This window comes from Jaculus jaculus, chromosome 1 (assembly GCF_020740685.1).
Source record: "Jaculus jaculus isolate mJacJac1 chromosome 1, mJacJac1.mat.Y.cur, whole genome shotgun sequence".
In the NCBI taxonomy this organism is placed as follows: Eukaryota; Metazoa; Chordata; class Mammalia; order Rodentia; family Dipodidae; genus Jaculus; species Jaculus jaculus.
In genome coordinates this window covers 244,033,171-244,054,746 of record NC_059102.1, presented here as the reverse complement: position 1 = coordinate 244,054,746, position 21,576 = coordinate 244,033,171, and the positions used below count along the sequence as shown (strand labels likewise).

Genomic DNA, 21,576 nt, shown 5'->3' with positions numbered 1-21,576 from the left:
ATAAACTTCATTGTAATTTGGTTATGTATATGTATATATATACATATATATGGTTATATATATTTACACACATATATATGGTTATATATATACATATATGGTTATATATATACATATATATGGCTATATATATGTATATGTATATATATCTATATATGTGTGTGTGTGTATTTATATATATATATATATATATATATATATTTTTTTTTTTTTTTTTTTCTGAGGTAGGGTCTTACTGTAACCAAACTGACTTGAAATACATTTTGTAGTCTCAGGCTCACCTCAAACTCACAGTGATCCTCCTACCTTGGCCTCCCAAGTGCTGGGATGAAAGGTGTACGCCACCACACCCAAGCCTTCAGTCACACTGTGAATTGCTGGCAAATACAGGACAAATCCCAAGCTTCCTTCTTTTGAAAGAGTAGCATGAAACTGTTCTCCCATTAGTATGGCGGCTTCTGGTTTGAAATCTGCTTATCTCCTGTCCTGCAGCTGGGATGAAAGCAGCTCCATCAGCAGCGGGCTCAGCGATGCCTCGGACAACCTCAGCTCGGAAGAGTTCAATGCCAGTTCCTCACTCAACTCCCTCCCAACCACTCCCACTGCTTCCCGAAGGAACTCTACAGTAGTGGTATGTGACTGCAAATGCCTAGGCTAGCGGGGCAAGGTGAACCACTGGGCAAAATGGACAAGGCCTGTGTATGGCTCACGCATCCATAGGGTTGGTTCCCACTGGCCTTTGGCCAAGTTCTTTCTTTGTGCTCACTCGTATCTGGAGTGATGCAATGGGAACTATTCCAGCTGGAGAAAATGAACCCCAGAGATAGATCTGTTGTCTTCTCTCGGAAGACTTAGGGGTGTGAGGAAAGTTGGGCTGACTTAACACTAGGATGAGCAGGACCCCTCAGCTCACCGTTCTCCCATGTAGTTTAACAGCCCACTCTGTTCTTTGCTCTTTTCACTAGCTACGCACAGACTCAGAAAAGCGCTCGCTGGCAGAAAGTGGGCTGAACTGGTTTAGTGAATCAGAGGAAAAGGTTCCTAAGAAACTGGAGTACGACAGTGGCAGCCTGAAGATGGAACCTGGGACTTCGAAGTGGCGGAGAGAGCGTCCTGAAAGCTGTGACGACTCATCCAAGGGTGGAGAACTGAAAAAGCCCATCAGCCTGGGACACCCAGGGTCCCTGAAGAAAGGCAAGACCCCACCAGTGGCTGTCACTTCCCCCATCACTCATACAGCCCAGAGTGCCCTCAAAGTCGCAGGTGAGCTGGAATTAAGGAAAAGATGGGGTTAAGAACTAATTCTTTGTTGCTCTTAATAGTCATAAAGCCATAGAACGGTAGCAAGCATTTTCATGATATTCCTTTTTTAAGGCTTAGAGAGACTTTTATTAAGTTGAGAAAAGAGAAGAAAGTACTGTTGCAGTTAGCCAGTTAGCTTTACATTGCTGGCATAAAACATCTGACCAAGAGCAGCTTGTGGGAGGAAGCTCCATGATGGCAGGGGAAAACGATGGCATGATCAGAGGGTGGACACCCCCCCCAGCCAGCATCAGGTGGACAACAGCAGCAGGAGAGTGTGCCAACACTGGCAAGGGGAAGCTGGCTGTAACACTCATAAGCCCGCCCCCAATAATGCACTGCTTCCAGGAGGCTCCAGTTCCCAAATTGCCACCAGCCAGGAACCCAGCGTTCAGAATACATAAGTTTGTGGGGGACACCAGAATCAAACCACCACGAGTGTGGAGAGCTCATGCCAGGTGGAAGGCAGGAGTGGGTAAGGAACCCATATGGGAATAGGAGTCAGGGTTCCCCATCTCAGCATCTCAACAGGGGCAAGATGGGGGGGCTTACCAGAGCAGGGACCTGGATGTTCAGAAGAGGTGAAAAGCCAACAAGAGGCCATAATGCTCTTTATTTATTTGTATGTGTGATTGTGTGTGAGCAAGTGCACGCACCCACACCCGTGTGCGCACACACACCAGGGTTTCTTGGTGCTGCAAATACCTATGCAACTTTCCATGGGTGGATGGGAAACTGAATCTTAACCAGCAGGCTCTGCATGCAAGCACTTTTTTTTGTTTTTGGTTTTTCGAAGTACGGTCTCACTGTAGCCCAGGCTGACCTGGAATTCACTATGTAGTCTCAGGATGGCCTTGAACCCATGGCGATCCTCCTACCTCTGCCTCCCAAGCGCTGGGATTAAAGGTGTGAGCCACCACGCCCAGCTCTCTCATGAAAGCACTTTTAACTGCTAAGTCATCTCCCCAGCCCCAAGCATGATGCTTTAACATGTAATATCTTTTCTGATCTTCAGGACAGTCCTCCTAGTTAGGAAACATGAATATTACTATCTCCATTTTGCAAGTATAGAAACTAGTTTGAACTAGAGAGATGGCTTAGCAATTAAGGCACTTGCCTGTGAAGTCTAAGGACCCAGATTCAATTCTCTAAGTCCCACATCATTTGCAGTGGCTAGAGGCCCTGGCGTACCCATTCTCTCTCTTTGTCTCTAATAAATAAATAAAATATAATAATAAAGAAAGAAACTAAATCAAAGAGGTTAGGTCACTGGGCTAAACACACAGCTAATAAGAGGCACAAGAGGAAAATATGGTATATTCAAAGATAAATTTGACCTCTCTTCAAACACTGGTTTCTTTGTTCCCTCTCCTAAGACATACTTAGCATCTCAGGGAGGTCTGAATATGCTCATACATCAAGTGGATATGGCAAGAGATGTATTAGTGCTCCCAAGGTTGACCCATTGCATCACTTTTAGCCTTAACAAACACTTGCCTCTTGTGTCTAGTCACCTGTAGACAGTATCATATCAATTTCTTTGCTTTTCCTTTTTTCCCTTCCTTGACTATTGGATGCACTTCCTACCTGATCATTTGATCATTTCTGCCATGTTAACCACAATGAACCACCTTACTCCAGAAGCAAAAAGAAAGAAAGAAAGCAAGCCTACCTCCTCCCTCTCCTACACAGAGTAGTACCTCTGGCAAGAAACTTCATCAGCTTATCTAATACCTGTTTATTCATAGTTAGTCCTCTTAAAGTTTATACTATATTGTCACTTCTTTTTTTAACTATTTTACTTATTTATTTGAGAGAGAGTGGGCATGCCAGGGCCTCTAGGCATTGTCAACAAACCCCAGACATATGTGCCACCTTGTACATCTGTCTCATGTGGGTACTGGGGAATCAAACCTGGATCCTTAGGCTTCACAGGCAAGCACCTTAACCACTAAGCCAGCTCTCCAGCCCCGTATCATATGTTGTCAGTGGTCCCTTTTCCCACAGAGACAAAAAGGTTTATCATATGTTGTAAGTGTCAACAGCTCTTCCACCCTTCCTTGCCCTCTCACAGGCAAGCCCGAAGGCAAAGCGACAGACAAGGGCAAGCTCGCCGTGAAGAACACTGGCTTGCAGCGCTCTTCCTCGGACGCTGGCCGGGACCGTCTGAGCGACGCTAAGAAGCCCCCCTCAGGTATCGCCCGCCCGTCTACCTCGGGTTCCTTTGGCTACAAGAAGCCTCCTCCTGCCACAGGCACAGCCACCGTCATGCAGACAGGTGGCTCGGCCACTCTTAGCAAGATCCAGAAGTCCTCAGGCATCCCTGTCAAGCCCGTCAATGGACGCAAGACCAGCTTGGATGTGTCCAACAGCGCAGAACCGGGATTCCTGGCTCCCGGAGCCCGTTCCAACATCCAGTACCGCAGCCTGCCCAGGCCGGCCAAGTCGAGCTCTATGAGCGTGACCGGGGGGCGGAGCGGACCTCGCCCCGTTAGCAGCAGCATCGACCCCAGTCTGCTCAGCACCAAGCAGGGAGGCCTTACGCCCTCTAGACTGAAGGAGCCTTCCAAGGTTGCCAGTGGCCGGAGCACTCCAGCTCCTGTCAATCAGACAGACCGAGAAAAGGAAAAGGCCAAAGCCAAGGCTGTGGCCCTGGACTCGGATAACATTTCCTTGAAGAGCATCGGCTCCCCGGAAAGCACGCCCAAGAACCAAGCAAACCACTCCCCAGTCACCAAGTTAGCCGAGCTGCCACCAACCCCTCTCAGGTACAATGTCCTCCTTGTCCTGTGTGGTTCCCTGCCATTCTTTTGTATCTCCTTGCCCTCTTTAAGACTAGGTTTGATGTGGCCCGTCCTCTCTCCACTCGAGGCTTCTGTATGGGTTTCCCCCCTTCTATGTCAAGCTTCTCCTTTTCTCAAAACTCTTTTTGTTTCTACCGTCCCATGTCAACATTTATACCCTGTCTTTAGCATCTGCTCCGTGGCTGCTGTCTACTTACATGTTTCCCATGCGCATGTATACTGTCTCCCTATTAAGACTGAAGGTGCCCTAAGTCACATACTGGATCTCCTTCTAGTTGATGTCTCAACAGCATTGGGATAAGCCTTTGTACTTAGCAGATGGCCAGAAAGCCAGGAAACTAGAAGAGGATTGCCTCTTGCTCCATTATTCTGAATATCGTATCTTTATTTCTCTCAGGGCTACAGCTAAGAGCTTTGTCAAGCCTCCCTCACTAGCCAATCTAGACAAGGTCAACTCCAACAGTCTGGATCTACCATCATCCAGCGATGCCCACGCTTCAAAGATCCCAGATCTGCATACGACCAGCTCAGCAACTGGGGGCCCTCTCCCTTCTTGCTTCACCCCCAGTCCAGCACCCATCCTCAATATTAACTCAGCTAGCTTCTCTCAGGGCCTGGAGTTAATGAGTGGTTTCAGTGTTGCGAAGGAGACCCGCATGTACCCCAAACTCTCAGGCCTGCACAGGAGCATGGAGTCCCTCCAGATGCCAATGAGCCTGCCCAGTGCCTTCCCCAGCAGTTCCCCCGTCCCCACCCCACCTGCTGCCCCTGCTGCCCCCTCAGAGGAAGAGACAGAAGAGCTGCCCTGGAGTGGAAGCCCCAGGACTGGACAGTTGGACAGGTAGGTGGAAGGAAACGGAGCTGCGCCTGCCTCAGACTCGTTTGGTCATTAGCAAAACCATCTTATATATCATGGCCACTTTGTAACTTTCCAAAAAACTTTCACATATAGCTCTGTGAAAAAAGTAGGGTGTTTTGTTTTATTTTCATCTTATACCTGAGGAAAACAATATGCAGAAAGCTTTAAGAATACATTTAAAGATCTCATAGTTAGCATTTATCTATCATCTAAAACCATTTTCATTATGTCTTGCCCTGGTTTTAACCTGGTATAATATGATCATTTATGTGACTCACTAATAATAGAAAAACATTTAATATTTCATATACATTTCTCAAACCATAAGCCAAGAATTTGGTTGTCACCATCTTTTTATGGTGATAAAGCAATCTCCTAGGTTGATGTCCTGACTCCAGAGACTGTGCCCTCCACACCTATGATCCCAAACTATAATTTCTAAGGTGGACTCATCCCTTCCTCTCTCTTTTCTCTCTCCTTCACAGTAATCAGAGGGATCGAAACACCCTTCCCAAGAAAGGGCTCAGGTAACCCTTAAATTACTTTCTTCTTGCCGGTATTTGGTGTTCCTAGCCCCAGCCTGATCTGTCACAGGCCCTATGCATGAATTTAGTGGCCTTTTTGGCAAATCATTTGTATGTGTTCCTGTAAAAAATGCTACCCAAAGCCCTGCGCAAGCTTCCCATCATATGAGTCAGCTTTTACAGCACACGAACTTCTTGGGTAACAGGAGAAATGAGTTCCTACATGAGAATCATGCACTCACCTGTACCAGCCTGTGCCACTTCTGCCCTGCTAAACGCCCTCACTTTAGTGTCCCCTCTGTGCTTCTGAGGCCACTCGGATAAGGCAAGGAACCTGACATGCCTGACCCCCTCTGTTGGGATGGCACTGAGTTATTCAGGTAGATGGGGACTCCTGTGACCCGAAAGCTTGCAACATGGAGTCATACAGCTCTGCCCTGAGTGTGTGGGGAAGAAGTTCCAAGGCCTCCTCCATCCTTCCCATCCCCCATCTGGAGCTGCCATGGAACAGAGCTGAGTCGCCACCTCCTGCCCCGTGTCAGGCAGCCCTGTTTGATCTCTTCCCTGTCCTGCTTTCGGAATCTCCAGGCTCCAGCCTGGCTCATGCACCCCCTCCCCCACAGTTAAGACTCGGGTGTTGCTTTGTGGCGGCCTAGACTGAGTTCCCCTGCTGTTCCGCAGGTACCAGCTTCAGTCCCAGGAGGAGACCAAGGAGAGGCGGCATTCCCACACCATTGGTGGGCTGCCGGAATCTGACGACCAAGCCGAGCTGCCGTCCCCTCCTCCACTCTCCATGTCCTTGAGCACAAAGGGCCAGCTTACCAACATAGGTCAGTGATGGCGGTCACTCACTGTGGTGTGGGATAGAGCAGGGGTAAGAGTAAGGCCAGGCAGCTGGGCATGGGGTTTCATCTCATGCTATATTGGGTTGCTCCGTGGTACCTCAGTTTACCAACCCAAACTAAAGGGTGAAGACAGTGTTCCAAGGTTCTACACTGAAATTTTTTCTTCTGGGCTCATATCAAAGTCTGAATGATGGCTTGGCAAAGACATAAACCAAGGCCCAGATGTCATGTTGAGGTGCTAGTAAGGTACCATCATGGGCACTTACTTAGTACTGCCAGGGCCAGCTGAGAGGACAGTCCTATCGCGGGGCTGGTGGGCAGCAAGCAGGGAAGAGTTGTTGATTGAAAAGAATGGGATCTGTCTCCTAAGGTCCAGGTTTCCCAACTGCTCTGGCGCAACGAGGGCCATCCTAGCCCTCAAGGTAGGGCTGACTAAGACATGCCCTAGCCACACCCTCTCTAAAGGCTGAGGAGAAGGGAAAGCTGGGAGAAGGAAGAGGCTCCATGACTCAGAAACAGGGTGGTGGTGGGGGGGGACAGGTCTCAGGAGGAGGGCCTGGCCCCAGCACAAGAGCATGCCAGTTGTGGTTCTGGGAAGCACTGTGCCAGGACTGGCCTCATAGGAATCTCTTTAGGACAAGGCTGGGGTAGGCCTGTTTTTGCTTGCTTGATCTCTCTACATCCATCTCTTCTTGCAGCTGAGTGAAAGAAAGCAGATAACCTATGACAAGGACTTACCACTTGCTCATGCAATGACTGTCAGAGATTTGAGGAATGGTTAGGACTCAGGGTCATTTGTGCCTAAGGAAAGGTCACCTGCCCTCTGCAGGCCTATCCAACGGAGGATGGGGCCAGCTTGATTTTCATCTCCACTGAGAACCAAAGAAGAGGCAAGGCATCCGTGTTGCCTGCTGTAGAATGGGGAACTAGGCTAAATAATAATCACCCTGTGGGTTCAACGGGGCCAAAACAGATGTGCAATCTTGTGGGCAGGTCTTTCCAGAGAGGCATGTGGAGGCAGAAGTATAGAGACAGGTGTCAGGGGTCAGCAGAGCCCAGCTTCCAAACGGATTCCGCAAGCTTACCTGACGCTTTTACCTGCTCTGTCTCTGTCTCACTTCATTTCAGGGAAATGCTGGGCAGGCAGGGCCGTAGTTCAGCTTTAGAGGTGACTGAACGTGACTTAGGGTTGCACTGCATTGCAGGGAGACTCGCTGCTTTCCATAATGTTGAGCCCATTGGATCCCACAGCCTGGTCCCCTTCTCTATAGCTGGGTCTATTTCATCATTTGGAACTGAGTCTTGGCTGGAGTTCTCAGTCCACCAAAGCTTCGAGTTAAGTTTTGGAGAACCACACATCCCATTTTCATCAGCACATCCTTGTGATGTGAAGGTTTCGGGAAAGCTGCCAGGCCCCCAGCCTAACCTTCAAAAGCAACAACTCCAAGGCAGGCCAGGTTTAGGGAAGGAGTGCCGTATTCTAGACAGTGGGGTCCTTCTCCATTAAGGCTCGGCCTTCTCAGGCGGGGCCCACTCCTAACCTCCAGCTGCTTGCACACTCCCACTGCCCCACCCGCCCCTTCCTCTCCTCCCCTGCCCCCCTCTGCCTCTATGCTCCTGGTGCTCCACCCCCACCTCAAGGGACCAGAGAGCTGATGGCCCTGCCTCTTCTCCCGCCTCCCCCTCCCTCTCCCGTCCCTCCTCCCTCTGTCCTTCCAGTGAGTCCCACTGCGGCCACCACGCCAAGAATCACTCGCTCCAACAGCATCCCCACCCACGAGGCGGCCTGCGAGCTGTACAGCGGCTCCCAAATGGGGAGCACCCTGTCCCTGGCCGAGAGACCCAAGGGAATGATTCGGTCAGGATCCTTCCGAGACCCCACGGATGATGGTGAGACTTCACGCTAGCGCGGTTCACGCTCATTCCAGCTCTGCTGGGTGCCCTCACCCACCACCACCTCCACTGCCACCACTGCCACCACCACACACACATATGTAAATCCACAGGACATCGACTCGGGCCATTTCAGTTCTGTCTTCCCATACCTTTGCAGGGTCTGGGGGCCCAGAAACCTTGGGTGGTACCCACCCAGCACTGGGACTTTGGGATGGAGCCTCAGCCATGGGGGCCAGGGGAGGGAACTTGAGATGTGGAAGAATTAAGTGGTACACCTCAGGGTGCTCTGAGGTCCAGAGCGTCTGTCCTCCTCTCCATAGCCTCTCAGAAAAGACACAAGGACATAACGGTAGCTCTCAACATTGTACAAAGAATTAGGCGTCTCAGTGCTCTTTCCAGAGTATGGCAAAGGCTCGTTTCTAGGAAGGCCATCTGGTTGTTGATGGTGATCTCGGTGTTAATGGAAAACCAGGCCGTGGGGTTCACTTACACCTCCATTATTATTCTCGGGATGCATTCCTGGCAGGCATTCTTTAGTTCTTGCAGTGGGCTCTTGTCCAATAATCAAAATGAGTATTCCCCACCTAGATAATGTTTTTTTTCTTCACCTGAGTGGTCCCTATGCTAGTGCCCTGGGCCGAGAAGAGGAGGCACAGACGGAATTGGAGTATTGGTTTTGAGCAGCTCTGACGAGAAACTTCTGCCTCTAAAAGTACTTTCCTGACTGGGCAAACCAGATGACGACTGTCCACGAAAATGTCCTTTCCCTCTCTCTGGACCCCTGTGCTTCTCAAGCAGGCTGAGCAAGGGACCCCCAGGCCCAGGCTGTGAGAGAATGTATATGAGAGGGGAGGCTGACTCCATCCCCGACTGTCTCCTCGGATACGTACCTGCTGTGGGCTGTCGACATACCAACCGGGTGCCCTGTGCTGTTCCTTCTGTTTGTTTAGCTCCTGCCTTAGGGCTCCTCCTAGGAACCCTTAGGTCTCGGAGCCTCCTGCTAACATTGTGTGCTTTCCTTCTCTTTCAGTTCACGGCTCGGTGCTGTCCCTGGCCTCCAGCGCCTCCTCCACCTACTCCTCAGTAAGAGCGTTAATGTCCCTTCTGCCCCTCTCCCCTACCGTTCCACTCTCCCTCCATCCTGCCCTGGCTGGGTGACCGGGTGGAGAAGGGCCACTGCCGCGTTACAGCTGATGAGCCCAGAGCAGGTGTGGGACGAGGCACCTAGAGCTTAGAATTCTCCGGGCGCCTCAGGTCCTCAGTGGTGTTTTGGGCCTCACCACTAATTTCCTGAACACTTCTGATGTTCTCCGTTCCCTTTTTGTGTCTTGTTTCATTCTGTTTATTTGAGACAGAGATAAAGAGGCAGACAGGAAGAAAGTTGATATGGGCCCGCCAGGGCCTCCTGCCGCTGCAGGTGACCTCCAGACACATGCGCCACTTGGTGCATCTGGCTTTATGTGGGCGCTGGGGAATCGGACCTGGGGGGGGTCAGGCTTGGCAAGCAAGCAAGCACCTTTAAACCACTGAGAATCTCTTCCATTGAGAGCCCTCTCCCCACCAGAGTAAGTGGGAAATGCTTATGGCAAGGTGACATAGGTAGGTTTCTAAGCCCTATAACATCCAGAATTTACCCAGTGTTTACTGTGGCTTACCACACATAGCATTTGGCTTTCGGGATCCTTTAATTCTTAGGTTTGTTAGGCCTCTAATTCATTCCTCCTTCAGGTTGCTAGCAATAAAAGTTCATTTTCAGTCCAACCATCTCATTCCTCAGCCTTCTTGGCAGTAACAAGGTTGGCTACAGATAAATACTAGAGAAACCTGTTATTTCAACTCAAGTGTAGGTCTGAGCCAAATCCTGCAAGGAGCCGGGGCCAGGAGACAGGGGATTCACCTCTGCACTTCTCAATCACGCTTCTTCATGTCTTGGCCCTGGCACACTCAGGCCTGGCTTCTGCACCTCCATAGTAACCACCTGCTTTTTCTTTTTCTCTCTTTCTGTGCTCCCTTCTTCAGGCTGAGGAGAGGATGCAGTCCGAGGTAGGGTACAAAGCCCTTGCGTCTGCTTATTAACACCATCGCACCCCACTTTCCTCCCAAGTCTGCTACTTCTGCCGCCGGTGGTTTATCTTTCCCTTCCTTTTTCAGCAAATTCGGAAGCTTCGTAGGGAACTGGAATCATCCCAAGAGAAAGTGGCCACCCTGACATCTCAGCTGTCCGCAAATGTGAGTAACAGAAGTGGGGGAAAACTGGAACCGTTCTTAGATCCATCCTGACAGGGACGAGAAGTTATCTGACTATCTTCCCTGGGCTTAGACCTCCAGGGAGCAGGTCTTCTTCACAACAAACGATCCAGGGGCTGTCTTTCACTTTCTCTGAGCCTTCACAAAGGACCGCTTGTGGGCTGGAGAGAGGGCTTAGCTGTTAAGGCGTTTGCCTGTGAAGCCTAAGGACTCATGCTCAACTCTCCAGGTCCCACGTAAGCCAGATGCACAAGGTGACGCACACATGTGCACAAGGTGGAACATGCGCCTGGAGTTCATAAAAGTTCTGTAAAGTGTTTCTGTAAAGTGGTTGGCGGCCCTAATGTGCCAATTCTCTCTCCCTCTCCCTCTCTCTCTCTCTCTCTCTCTCTCGTTCACTCTTACTCTCGCTGTCTCACATTAAAAAAAAAAAAAGGCCAGTCCACTGGGCTTGTCTAAAAAAAATTAAATAAAGGACCCTTTTCCCTGTAATAACAAAGGGTTATGGGTGAGATGATGTCTGGTGGTCTTCAACCTTTCTAGAGAGATTACCAGTGCTTCTGCAGGCAGGCAGAAACAACCTTGCCATTGGCCATGAACGAAAATAGTTGTGGGTTATACTTCCTATGACCTTGGAACTCTTTCCCATTACCTCAGGATGTGTCCACTGGTTCATGCCCCATAAACGAACAGGTACAGAATTGGTTATTAGAATTCTCTCTAGTGACCTTGATGCCAGTTAAAAGCTCATTCCAGCTAACTCCTTGGTTCACAGCCAGCCATGCCTAGCATGGTCTCCTTGGGCACATGGTAAAAACTGTCTGAGCTTTACCTTCGGACCCAGCATTCTATGTTTCTGCCTTCTGCCTGCCCCTAGTACATCCATTTAGAGTCACTGCCTTCCTGTAGGCCTTGGCTTTTCTGCTCTGGGAGATGGGAAGAAATAAAGCCACCTCATATAACTTGGCTATGGGTAGTTTTCTCCCCTGTGACCCAATTGCAAGCAGAGAGCATAAGAGCCCATTTTCCCCCAAGCTGTAAACAACAGCTGAGCCGGATCTACAGGAGCTTTCCAAGTGTTTGCACAAAAGTAACCACGTCTGTAATTTCCGCAGTAGTTTCTGGTTTTCTCTCTTCCCTTCCTCTCTAGGGAGCCCAGCTGTCAGGCCTGGGGTCTATCCCTTACAGTCAGGTAGAATGTCTCCCAAGATTTTGCATGTTTCCCATATGTTTCATCAACAGCCGCTTCTCACGATGGTTATTATCTTTATTCTCTTTTCTCAAATCTCTAATTCATAAATCCTATGCTGACTGGCTTCTTTGAAGCTCATATCAATCTTCAGACTCTTGGGGGCCCATAAGAATTGCAACAGAAAGAAGAATCATCCTACACCACACCCATCAAGGCCAGTGGCCTGGGTCACGTCCTGCACACCCCAGGAAATTCATGTCTGGGAGATGCTGGAGGAGAGAGGCGCCGAGGAGGCAGAGGACGTTGTTATGTCTGATTCATTGACACTGCAATCTGTCAGCCATCGAGTTGTCAAGGCTGGGCCAAAGCCAAGCAAATGAATTTAGAGGGTGATTTTTCTTAGAACAGGAAGTTCCATTTGGCTAACAGAGAACAAACACAACACCCAGACCTGGTGAGTTTTGAATCTAGAAACAAATTTTTGCCAAGGGTCAGAGCCCTACCCTCAAGCAGATGTGCTGCCAAGACTCTGGGACAATCCCACAGCTCTCTTAAGGGACCCCTGATGCTAAGACCAAATTTTTGCCATGTCGAATAGACTATCCAAGCTGACACACCCTGGCCAGGGAGGGGTCCAGGCCAGTGTACCCTTCCAAGGCTGGACTCTTCACAGCAGCACCAACTGGCCTGGGGTGCTGTTAAGGCCTAGAATGAGGCTGGGATTAAGGGAACCTTCAGATTATGGGGGAAGATAAGAAGTAGGATAGGTCCATACAGACATGAACAAGAAAGCCAGTGGCTCTCAGTGCTCTTGACTAGATTTCCAAGGACTTCAAGTTGCCTGCCTACTTGATTGTACATAGAGAAGTAAACAAGAAGACTTGAGAGCCAGACCTAGGAGAGTAGATAATCCCAGGTATTCTGGAGGCTGAGGTAGGAGTATTGCAAGTTCAAGACCTGCCTAGGCTACACAGTGTGAGTTTAAGGCTTCTAGCTATGGGCCATCAGTAATATGCTCCAAACATGTTTCAAGGGCACTGGGTGAAAACTAGAATTGACCCAACAAGGAGGAAGCAGCATTCTAAGGCAACAGGAAGCAGTGCGAATGTGTCACAGAGCTTCTTGCAGGTCCCCTCTTGCTTAGGTGCTCTAGTGAAGACTGTTCCTTTGTCTTCAGGTTCCCTTCTCTGCTCCCATACCTCATTCCCTCACTTTCCCTGTACATCTTGCTGCCAGTTGGCCATCTAGAGATCAAACCACACTCCACATGGCCTTCGCACGGCTTGGCACCTTTCCCTAGCCTGCCTCTCCAGAGGGCCCTGTGGAATCCAATGTCCCTCACGAGGCAGACGTGACACCTAGTGGCCAAGTTGTGGAATGTCTTTCCGGCCCTGCCAGAAGCCCTCCAAAAGCAAGGAGTTAAGAATAAGGGAGTGGAGGGCTGAAGAGATGGCTTAGTGGTTAAGCGCTTGCCCGTGAAGCCTAAGGACCCCAGTTCGAGGCTCAATTCTCCAGGACCCATGCACAAGGGGACGCGTGCGTCTGGAGTTCGTTTGCAATGGCTGGAAGCCCTGACATGCCCATTCTCTATCTCTCTTTCTGTCTCTGTCACTCTCAAATAAATGAAAATGAACGAATCATAAAATAAATAAAAAATAAAATAAAATAAATAAAAAAAAAAGAATAAGGGAGTGGAGGCGCAAGAGATGAACCAAAGAGATACCACCATAATTGGGTCCCATGGGTTCCCGCCTACACATTGGAGTGAAGCCACAGTAGTAGCTTCTGCAGCTGTGGCTCTCCCCGCAAGCCTGCATAGAACTCACCTGTTGCTTTGAACCCATGGACTGTCCCACCTTTGGTAGATGAGAAGAACAAGATCTTCAGTTTTTAAGAACCTGTAAAGCCTTCCTGCTTTCTTGCTGTCTTTGTTACTCAAGAAGCTGGTGCTCGTGAGGAAATCTGTTTGATTCTGCCTCGTCTGCTTAGGGAAATCAATCCTCATAACCACCAAAAGTGTTTGTTGGCATTGGTCAGCTCGGAGACACGGAAAATCTGGTAGCACTACTCACACGTGGTTGGTTATTTCCTTTTTATCCAGACACAAATAACTTCAGATCCTCTTTCTGTGTTTGTATCAGGCTAACCTAGTGGCTGCTTTCGAGCAAAGCCTGGTGAATATGACATCCCGCCTGCGGCACCTGGCCGAGACAGCTGAGGAGAAGGTGAGAGGCCTGGGGTGGTGGGTTCTAGACACACAGGCCAGGGCCACAGCCTCGCCTTCACCCTCTCCATCAACGGTGCCATTTCCTCCTGCCCTGTCACCCTGATTATCAACCTGCCTGTCAATAAAATGTTACCATGTTCCTCAGACTGGAACTCCAGGACCTGGTTCATTGTAAGTAACCCTACTATGCACAACGAATGGCCCTACTGTCTCTCTCTCTCAGGACACTGAGCTGCTGGATTTGCGAGAAACGATAGACTTTCTGAAGAAAAAGAACTCCGAGGCCCAGGCAGTCATTCAGGGAGCCCTGAATGCCTCGGATGCTACACCCAAAGGTAGGAAGGACATCAGCCACAGGCTGGGGAAATGGAAGAGAACAGGGGTGGATAAAATTAAGATTATTACAGGTTTTTATGTGGGCCTACAATGTGCCAACTTTCATATCAAATTTCTAGAAAAGATGGGACTATAGGTACCCTTGAGTGTGGTGTCTGGACTGTCCAGTGAGGAAACACCAAGGGTATGACCCCCATCTCCACTGCAGCCAAGGACAGCCAGGGAACCGTAATCCCCGTGAGCACTCTCTTTTTAGTACAGAACCAAAGACTTGTCAAAAGCAATTTGAAAATAGCACCTTACATTTTTACACACATGTGTTGTTGGTCTGCACACGTGTGCATAATCTTATTTGATCTTCACTTGACCTCTCCAAGGATGGTGCAATCTGCAATTCAAATGAGACAACCAAAGATACATAGGTCACATGGAGCTCCATGGAAAGGTGGCCTTGGCATTTAGCAATCAGTCAAGCTTTGCTGCAGAAAGTGAAGGTGGCTGGTAGTTGATGCCACAAAAACCTGTGAGCTATGGGCTAGGAGCACAGCTCAGTTGCAAAGCACTTGCATAAGACCTTGGATTCTGTTCCCAGCAACACACCACGCACGCACATGCTTTTGTCCATAGTTGGCTTTTCTCCACTTGTCTTGCCTCCTTATCCCACTGACATCAATGTCATGTCTCACTGTGAAAATATTCCTCACCAACCTAGTTGAGAAAAATGAACATTTTTCAAGTGAGAATCCATTGATTATTCCCCATTCCACCAACTTATTTTATTTGATTGGATCCTTATTTTTCTCCCATTTTGTTGGAAGGAGCTATCCCCTGTAGCCAAGCCCCTTGCCTAATGTTTTGGTGTGCTCCTTCTAGCAATTTTTTCTTATCTCCCCCCACTTTCTCTTTGACTGGCCTCTTTTCTGAAAGAGAGAGAGAGATCTTTTTTGAGAGAGAGAGAGAGAGGGAGAGAATGGGTGTGCCAGGGCCTTTCAGCTACTATGAATGAACTCTGGTTGTGTACGGCCCCTTGTGTGCATGTGTGACATTGCACACTTGTGTCACTGTACATCTTGTTACGTGGGACCTGGAGATTCAAACATGTGTTCTTGGGCGTCACAGGCAAGTACCTTAACTACTAAGCCATCTCTCTATCCCTGACCTCTTTTTATTTTCTTTGCTTTTTTGCAGTATTGGGAATTGAACCTAGGGCATAGAACATGCCAGGCAAACAATCTACCACTGAGCTGTATCCCTAGGTCATGATCTTTTAATCTCTCTTCACTCTTTTCCTATATAAAACTGCTAGGGAAAAAAAAGATATGAATCAACTCTATCCTTTCTGAGTAGCCTTTGTTCTTTCCTTCATACACAGTCAACCTTCCCTGCCCACTTCTCTTCCCTTCCCTGCCCACTAATCCTACTAGAATTATGCTTGTCACCATCATGCTACCAAAGTCACTTTCGCTCAGGTCAGCTTAGCAGTTTTAGTATTTATTTTATTTGGCTTCTATGAAATGGAAATAGCCCCTATCCAGAAATTTGTTGTCTAAATCAGACAATGATTTAACACTCACCACACATATCTGGAAATGTCATAGGTACTCAAACTGTTCTGCTCTTGACAGGCATGGTGGCACATGCCTGTATTTGGGAGGCTGAGTTAGGAGGCTCACAGGTTCAAGGCCATTCTAGACTACATACAGCTACATGGAGAGACCCTACTGTAAAGGGGGGAAATGCTGCTCCTATACACACAGAGAGAGAGGGAGAGAGAGTTCATCCTCCAAGATTTTACCCTGTTAACATCTATTTTCTTCATTAAATCTTCCCCAGCGTCTTTTGTTTGTTTGTTTGTTTGTTTTGTTACTTGCTTGTTTCAAGGCAGGGTCTCGTTCTCTGCAGGCGCAGGCCGGTCTGGGCCTCCCTGAGCTCCTCCCTCCTCAGCCTCCCTGGCGCTGGGACTGAAGGTGTACACAGCCACCGCCCGCTCCTGCTTCTGCGCCGCATTTCCACTTGTTTCTTCCCCTTGCTCAGAATGCTTCATGGAACCTCCTCAAATGTAATGTTCCCTAAAGCACCAGTCCGTTTTTCTTTTTTCTTTTTTGAGGTAGGGTTTCACTCTAGCCTTGGTTGACCTAAACTCACTCTGTAGTCTCAGGCTGGCCTCGAACTCAGAGCGATCCTATCCGGGCCTCCCGTGTGCTGGGATTAAAGATGTGTGTCACCACACCGAGCTTCTTTTTCTTTCTTTTTTTATTTGCTTTTGAGGGAGGGCATTCTTTCTTTCCTTATGTCTCTTTTTTTTTTCCCCCCTTGGGATTATATCTATCCTATAGCTTCTATAACCTTTCATTTTTTTTTGTTTAAATTTAGATATGAGTCACAAAATTTACAGAAAGTATACAAATTCAGTGCCTTCTAGCGTGTTTAAAAGATTGGGCTGGAGAAGTGGCTTAGCAGTTAAGGCGTTTGCCTGCAAAGCCAAAGGATCCCGGTTCGATTCCCAAGGACCCACGTAAGCCTGATGCACAAGGGGGCACACTGGGTTTGTTTGCAGTAGCTGGAGGCCCTGGTTCACCCATTCTCTCTTTTTCTGCCCCTTTCTCACTCAAATAAATAAATAAAATATATTTAAAAACAAAAAAATAAAAGATTGTTAAGGAACTAGTGGTTTAGTTCAGTGGTAAAGCACTGGCCTAGCCCGTATACATCCAGAGGTTCATTCCCCCCCAACACATACACAAGAACAAATTAAAGAGACACCCCATTCCCTTTAGTAGCTATTCCCTATTCTCTTCTCCCAGACCCTAGTAACCATGAATCTATTTTCTGGAGGGTTGGGGCTCACAGACACAGCAGGGGCCTGCTTCCACAGGGAGGGGTGCAAGGGCAGGGGGCAGGCAGGCCAAGACTGGGAGCACGAGCCAGTGACCTTGTAATCTATTTTCTTTCATAAATAATATTTATTTATTTGCAAGAAGAGAGAGAGAGAGAGAATGTGCCATATTGTACCTCTGGCTTTGCCTGGGTGCTGGGGAATTGAATGAAGGCTGTAAGGCTTTGTAAGCAAGTGCCTTTAACTGCTGAGTCATGTCTCTAGCACTCATTAATCTATCTTCTATGGATTTGCCTATTCTTGACATTTAATATAAATGGAATCATGATATGTGGTCTTTTGTGTCTGACTTTTTTTAACTTAGGAAAACATTTTCAGTATTCCCCTGTGTGAAATATTTCACATTCTGTGTATCCATTCATCAACTGACAGACATTAAGTTGTGTTCCCTTTTTGCACATTATGGATTATAAATAATGTTGGTATAAATATTCACATACCAGTTTTTATGTAAATCTGTATTTCCGGTTTCCTTGGGCGTATACCTATGAGCAGCACTGCTCATGTGATGATTCTCCTTGACTTTTTGAGAAATCAATCAAGCTGTTTTCTAAAGTAGCTGCACCATGTCACATTTCTGCTGATCGTGAATGAAGACGAATTTCTCTACGTCCTTGCAACCATTGCATTGTTGTTCTAACCATCCTAGTGGTTGTGAAGTAGCACCTCATTGGATTTTTTTTTTTTTTTTTTTGAGAGCGACAGACAGAGAGAGAAAGACAGACAGAGGGAGAGAGAGAGAATGGGCGCGCCAGGGCTTCCAGCCTCTGCAAACGAGCTCTAGACGCGTGCGCCCCCTTGTGCATCTGGCTAACGTGGGACCTGGGGAACCGAGCCTCGAACCGGGGTCCTTAGGCTTCACAGGCAAGCGCTTAACCGCTAAGCCATCTCTCCAGCCCTCATTGTAGTTTTCATTTTAGTTTTCCTGGTAGCTAAAGCTATACAGCACCGTTTTTATTTATTTATTTTTTATTACACTTTATTATTTTATTTTTATTTATTTACTTGAGAGAGGGAAAGAGACAGGGAGGGGGGGGAGAGAATGGGCACGCCAGGGCTTTCAGCCACTGCAAACAAACTCCATGTGCCTGCACCACCTTGTGCATCTGGCTTATGTGGGTCCTGGGGAATCAAACCAAGATCCTTTGGCTTTGCAGGCAAGCACCTTAACCACTAAGCCATTTCTCCAGCCTGAGCACTGTTTTTATTTGCTAGTTGTATGTTGTGGCAGAGAAATGTCTGTTCAAATCCTTAGCCCTTTAGCCCTTTTATTTTGTTTTATTTGTTTGTTTTTCAAAGTAGGTTTCACTCTAGCCCAGGCTGACCTGGAATTCATTATGTAGTCTCAGGCTGGCCTCGAACTCTCGGTAATCCTCCTACCTCTGCCTCCCAAGTACCGGGATTAAAAGTGTGCGCCACCATACCCAGCTCACTGTTTATAAATAAAGTTTTAGTAGCACATAGTCATGATTACTAATTTGACAAGCAGGGTATGGTGATGCATACCTATAACCCCAGCACTCAGGAGGCTGAGGCAGGAATATCTCACATTCAAGGCCAGCCTGAGCTAGAGTTCCAGACCAACCTTAACTATATGGTGAAACCCCGTTTCAAAAAAAAAAAAAAGTTTTCTGGGACTGGAGAGATGGCTTAGCAGTTAACGCACTTGCCTATGAAGCCTAAGGACCCAGGTTCAATTCCCCAGTATCCATATAAGCCAGATGCACAAGGTAGCCCATGTGTCTGGAGTTCCTTTGCAGTGGCTGGAAGAGCTGGTATGCCCATCCTCTCTCTCTCTCTGTCTCTTTCTCTCTCTCTCTCAAATAAATGAAATATTTTTTTTAAAACATCTGCATGGCTGGAGAGGTGGCTCAGCAGTTTTAAGGCACTTGCTTGTAAAGCCTAATGGCCCAGGTTCAATTCCCCAGTACCCATGTAAAGCCATATACACAAAGTGGTGTATGCATCTGGAGTGTGTTTGCAGTGGTTAACGGCCCTGGTATGCCCATAGTCTCTCTCTGTATCTCTCTTCTTGCCAATGAAAAAATACACTTTTTAAAGTTTTCTGGTCTCAGGGATAAACGAGACTGAAGGTCTGTGGTGGATGTAAGGCTCTCCCTAAGCCAGTCCTCCCAGTTCTACTCACTGGAGGTAAGTACTGGTATCCATATAGTCACACGTCCATTTTTATAAAAATGAGGAAGTGTTTTTATTAATTCAGCATATTCTCTTAAGAATTTTCTTCTGTTTTTTTTTTTTTTTTTTTTTTTTTTAAGACAGAGTCTCCCTATATAGCCAAGGGTGGCCTCAAATTCATGTTACTCTTGCTAGCATTATAGGTGTGTGTTACCATGCCTGAGATTTGGTTTTTTGTTGTTGTTGTTATTTGTTTCTGTTTTTTTTTAAATATTTTGTTTATTTATTTATTTATTTATTTGAGAGAAGGAGAAAGAGAGAATGGGAATGCCAGGGCTTCTAGCCACTGCAAATGAACTCCAGATGTGTGTACCACCTGGTGCGTCTGGCTTACGTGGGTCCTGGAGAGTTGAACCGAGGTCCTTTGGCTTTGTAGGCAAGCACCTTAACCTCAAAGCCACCTCTCCAGCCCTGTTTGTTTTGATGTAGGGTTTCACCTTAGCCCAGGCTGACCTGAAATTTACTATATAGTCTCAGGCTGGCCTCAAACTCACAGTGATCCTCCTACCTCTGCCTCTTGAATGCTGGGATTAAAGGCATGTGCCACCATGCCCGGCATGTTTTTTAATTTTACATATTTGTGATCATAGAGAGACAGAGACCTTACAGAGGTGTTTTGTTTTCTTTTCTTTTTTGTTGTTATTGGGTTTTTTGTTTTGTTTTGTTTTTAGATACATAGATGAAAGATAGGCAGATAGATAGATGATAGATAGATAAATAGATAGATGGATGGGTAATTGGCATGCCAGGGCCTCAGCCACTGCAATAGACCTCCAGGCGCTTGCACCACCTAATGGGCATATGGAACCTTGCACTTGACTCACCTTTATGCATCTGGCTTATGTGGGATCTGGTGAGAGATGGAACATAGGTCCTTAGGCTTTGTAGGCAAGCACCTTAACTGCCAAGCCATGTCTCCAGCCCTGTTTTGTTTTTAATGTTATCTATTTGTGAGCAGAGAGTGATAGAGAGTACGGGCACACCAGAGCCTCTTGACAGTGCAAATGAACTCCAGATGCACGTGCCACTCTGTACATCTGGCTTTGTGTGGGAAATTGAACCTGGGCTAGCAGGTTTTGCAAGCAAGTGCTTTTAACCACTGAGCAAGCTCCCCAGCCCCCCTTACAGATATTTTAAAAGAACCAGAAGGGATACAGCTCAGTGGTAGGACACTTGCCTAGCACACCTAAGGGACTGGAATGCATCACTAGAATATGTGCCAGGGAAGGAGAAAGGGAAAAAGAGGGAGGGAACTAGGGAGAGAGCAGGGAGAAACCCATTGCCAGTCATGGAGAGAGTGGGGAAAGAACCACATTTCTCTTTGTAGCTCTTGTTTCTAGAACAATTGAAGCTAGTCACCAAGCCATGTGGTGCCTTCACTGTGTCCACATTGCCTGCTGGCAGCTCCTTGCAGGAAAGCCAGGGACTTGGCGTGTTCTTTTCTCCATCCTAAGTGCATCTCCCAGTGTTCGCATCCGAAGCATCTGCTCTCTCAGTTTGCAAACATCTCCTTTATTACCTTTTATCCTCCACTTTTAAAATAGCAGCTCACTTTTGTGCCATCGCAGACCTTTCAAGAGAGCTGGTTTTCCTACCCATCAGATGAGAAAAACCAAAACTTATTCAGGCTAAATGCTTACATTTGGTCTTGGACCCCAAGGCAGCCAAGTATAGCTGGAGAGTCACGAAATATAGTATGGCGGCTAGATGTGGTGGCTCACGTGCTATAACCCTAGCACTTGAGAGGTTGAGACATGAGGACTGCCACAAGTTTGAGGCTAGCCTGGACTATATAGTGAGTTCCACACCAGCCTGGGCTACATAATGAAACCCATCTCAAAAAAAAAAAAAAGCCAGATGTAGATGTAGTGGCTCATGCCTGTAATCCCAGCACTCAGGAAGCAAAGCTGAGTGAATTATCTCAGGCTTAAGGCAAACCTGAGCTACATAGTGAGATATTGTCTTTTAAAAAAAAAAGTGCACATATGACAGGGTCATGTCTGCTTCAATTAAGCCCTTTCAAGACCTATTCAAGTTGCATTTATTACTTTTGCCACCTCTGGTTTGTTTTTCTTTCTTTCTTCCTTCCTTCCTTCCTTCCTTCCTTCCTTCCTTCCTTCCTTCCTTCCTTCCTTCCTTCCTTCCTTCCTTCCTCCCTCCCTCCCTCCCCCCTCCTTTCTTTCTTTCTTTCTTTCTTTCTTTCTTTCTTTCTTTCTTTCTTTCTTTCTTTCTTTCTTTCTCCCTTTCTTTCT

The 21,576-nt window shown here is 47.5% G+C and overlaps 1 protein-coding gene across 6 annotated transcripts in view; it reads left to right on the top strand.

The window, feature by feature from the left end:
- The window catches only part of Nav1 (neuron navigator 1), a 204,140-nt gene that overhangs the window by 160,466 nt on the left and 22,098 nt on the right, over window positions 1-21,576 (top strand). For 3 of the 6 annotated variants that reach the window (XM_004670693.2, XM_045152026.1, XM_045152042.1), the window contains 12 exons: window positions 493-631; window positions 966-1,263; window positions 3,377-4,070; window positions 4,504-4,947; window positions 5,451-5,492; window positions 6,171-6,319; window positions 8,054-8,224; window positions 9,261-9,313; window positions 10,250-10,273; window positions 10,382-10,459; window positions 13,811-13,894; window positions 14,120-14,231. In XM_004670693.2, the coding sequence (XP_004670750.2) occupies window positions 493-631; window positions 966-1,263; window positions 3,377-4,070; window positions 4,504-4,947; window positions 5,451-5,492; window positions 6,171-6,319; window positions 8,054-8,224; window positions 9,261-9,313; window positions 10,250-10,273; window positions 10,382-10,459; window positions 13,811-13,894; window positions 14,120-14,231 (2,288 nt within the window). The remainder of the gene's footprint in view (window positions 1-492; window positions 632-965; window positions 1,264-3,376; window positions 4,071-4,503; window positions 4,948-5,450; window positions 5,493-6,170; window positions 6,320-8,053; window positions 8,225-9,260; window positions 9,314-10,249; window positions 10,274-10,381; window positions 10,460-13,810; window positions 13,895-14,119; window positions 14,232-21,576) is intronic. The other 3 variants (XM_045152013.1, XM_045152035.1, XM_045152017.1) reach the window with 3 other exon arrangements.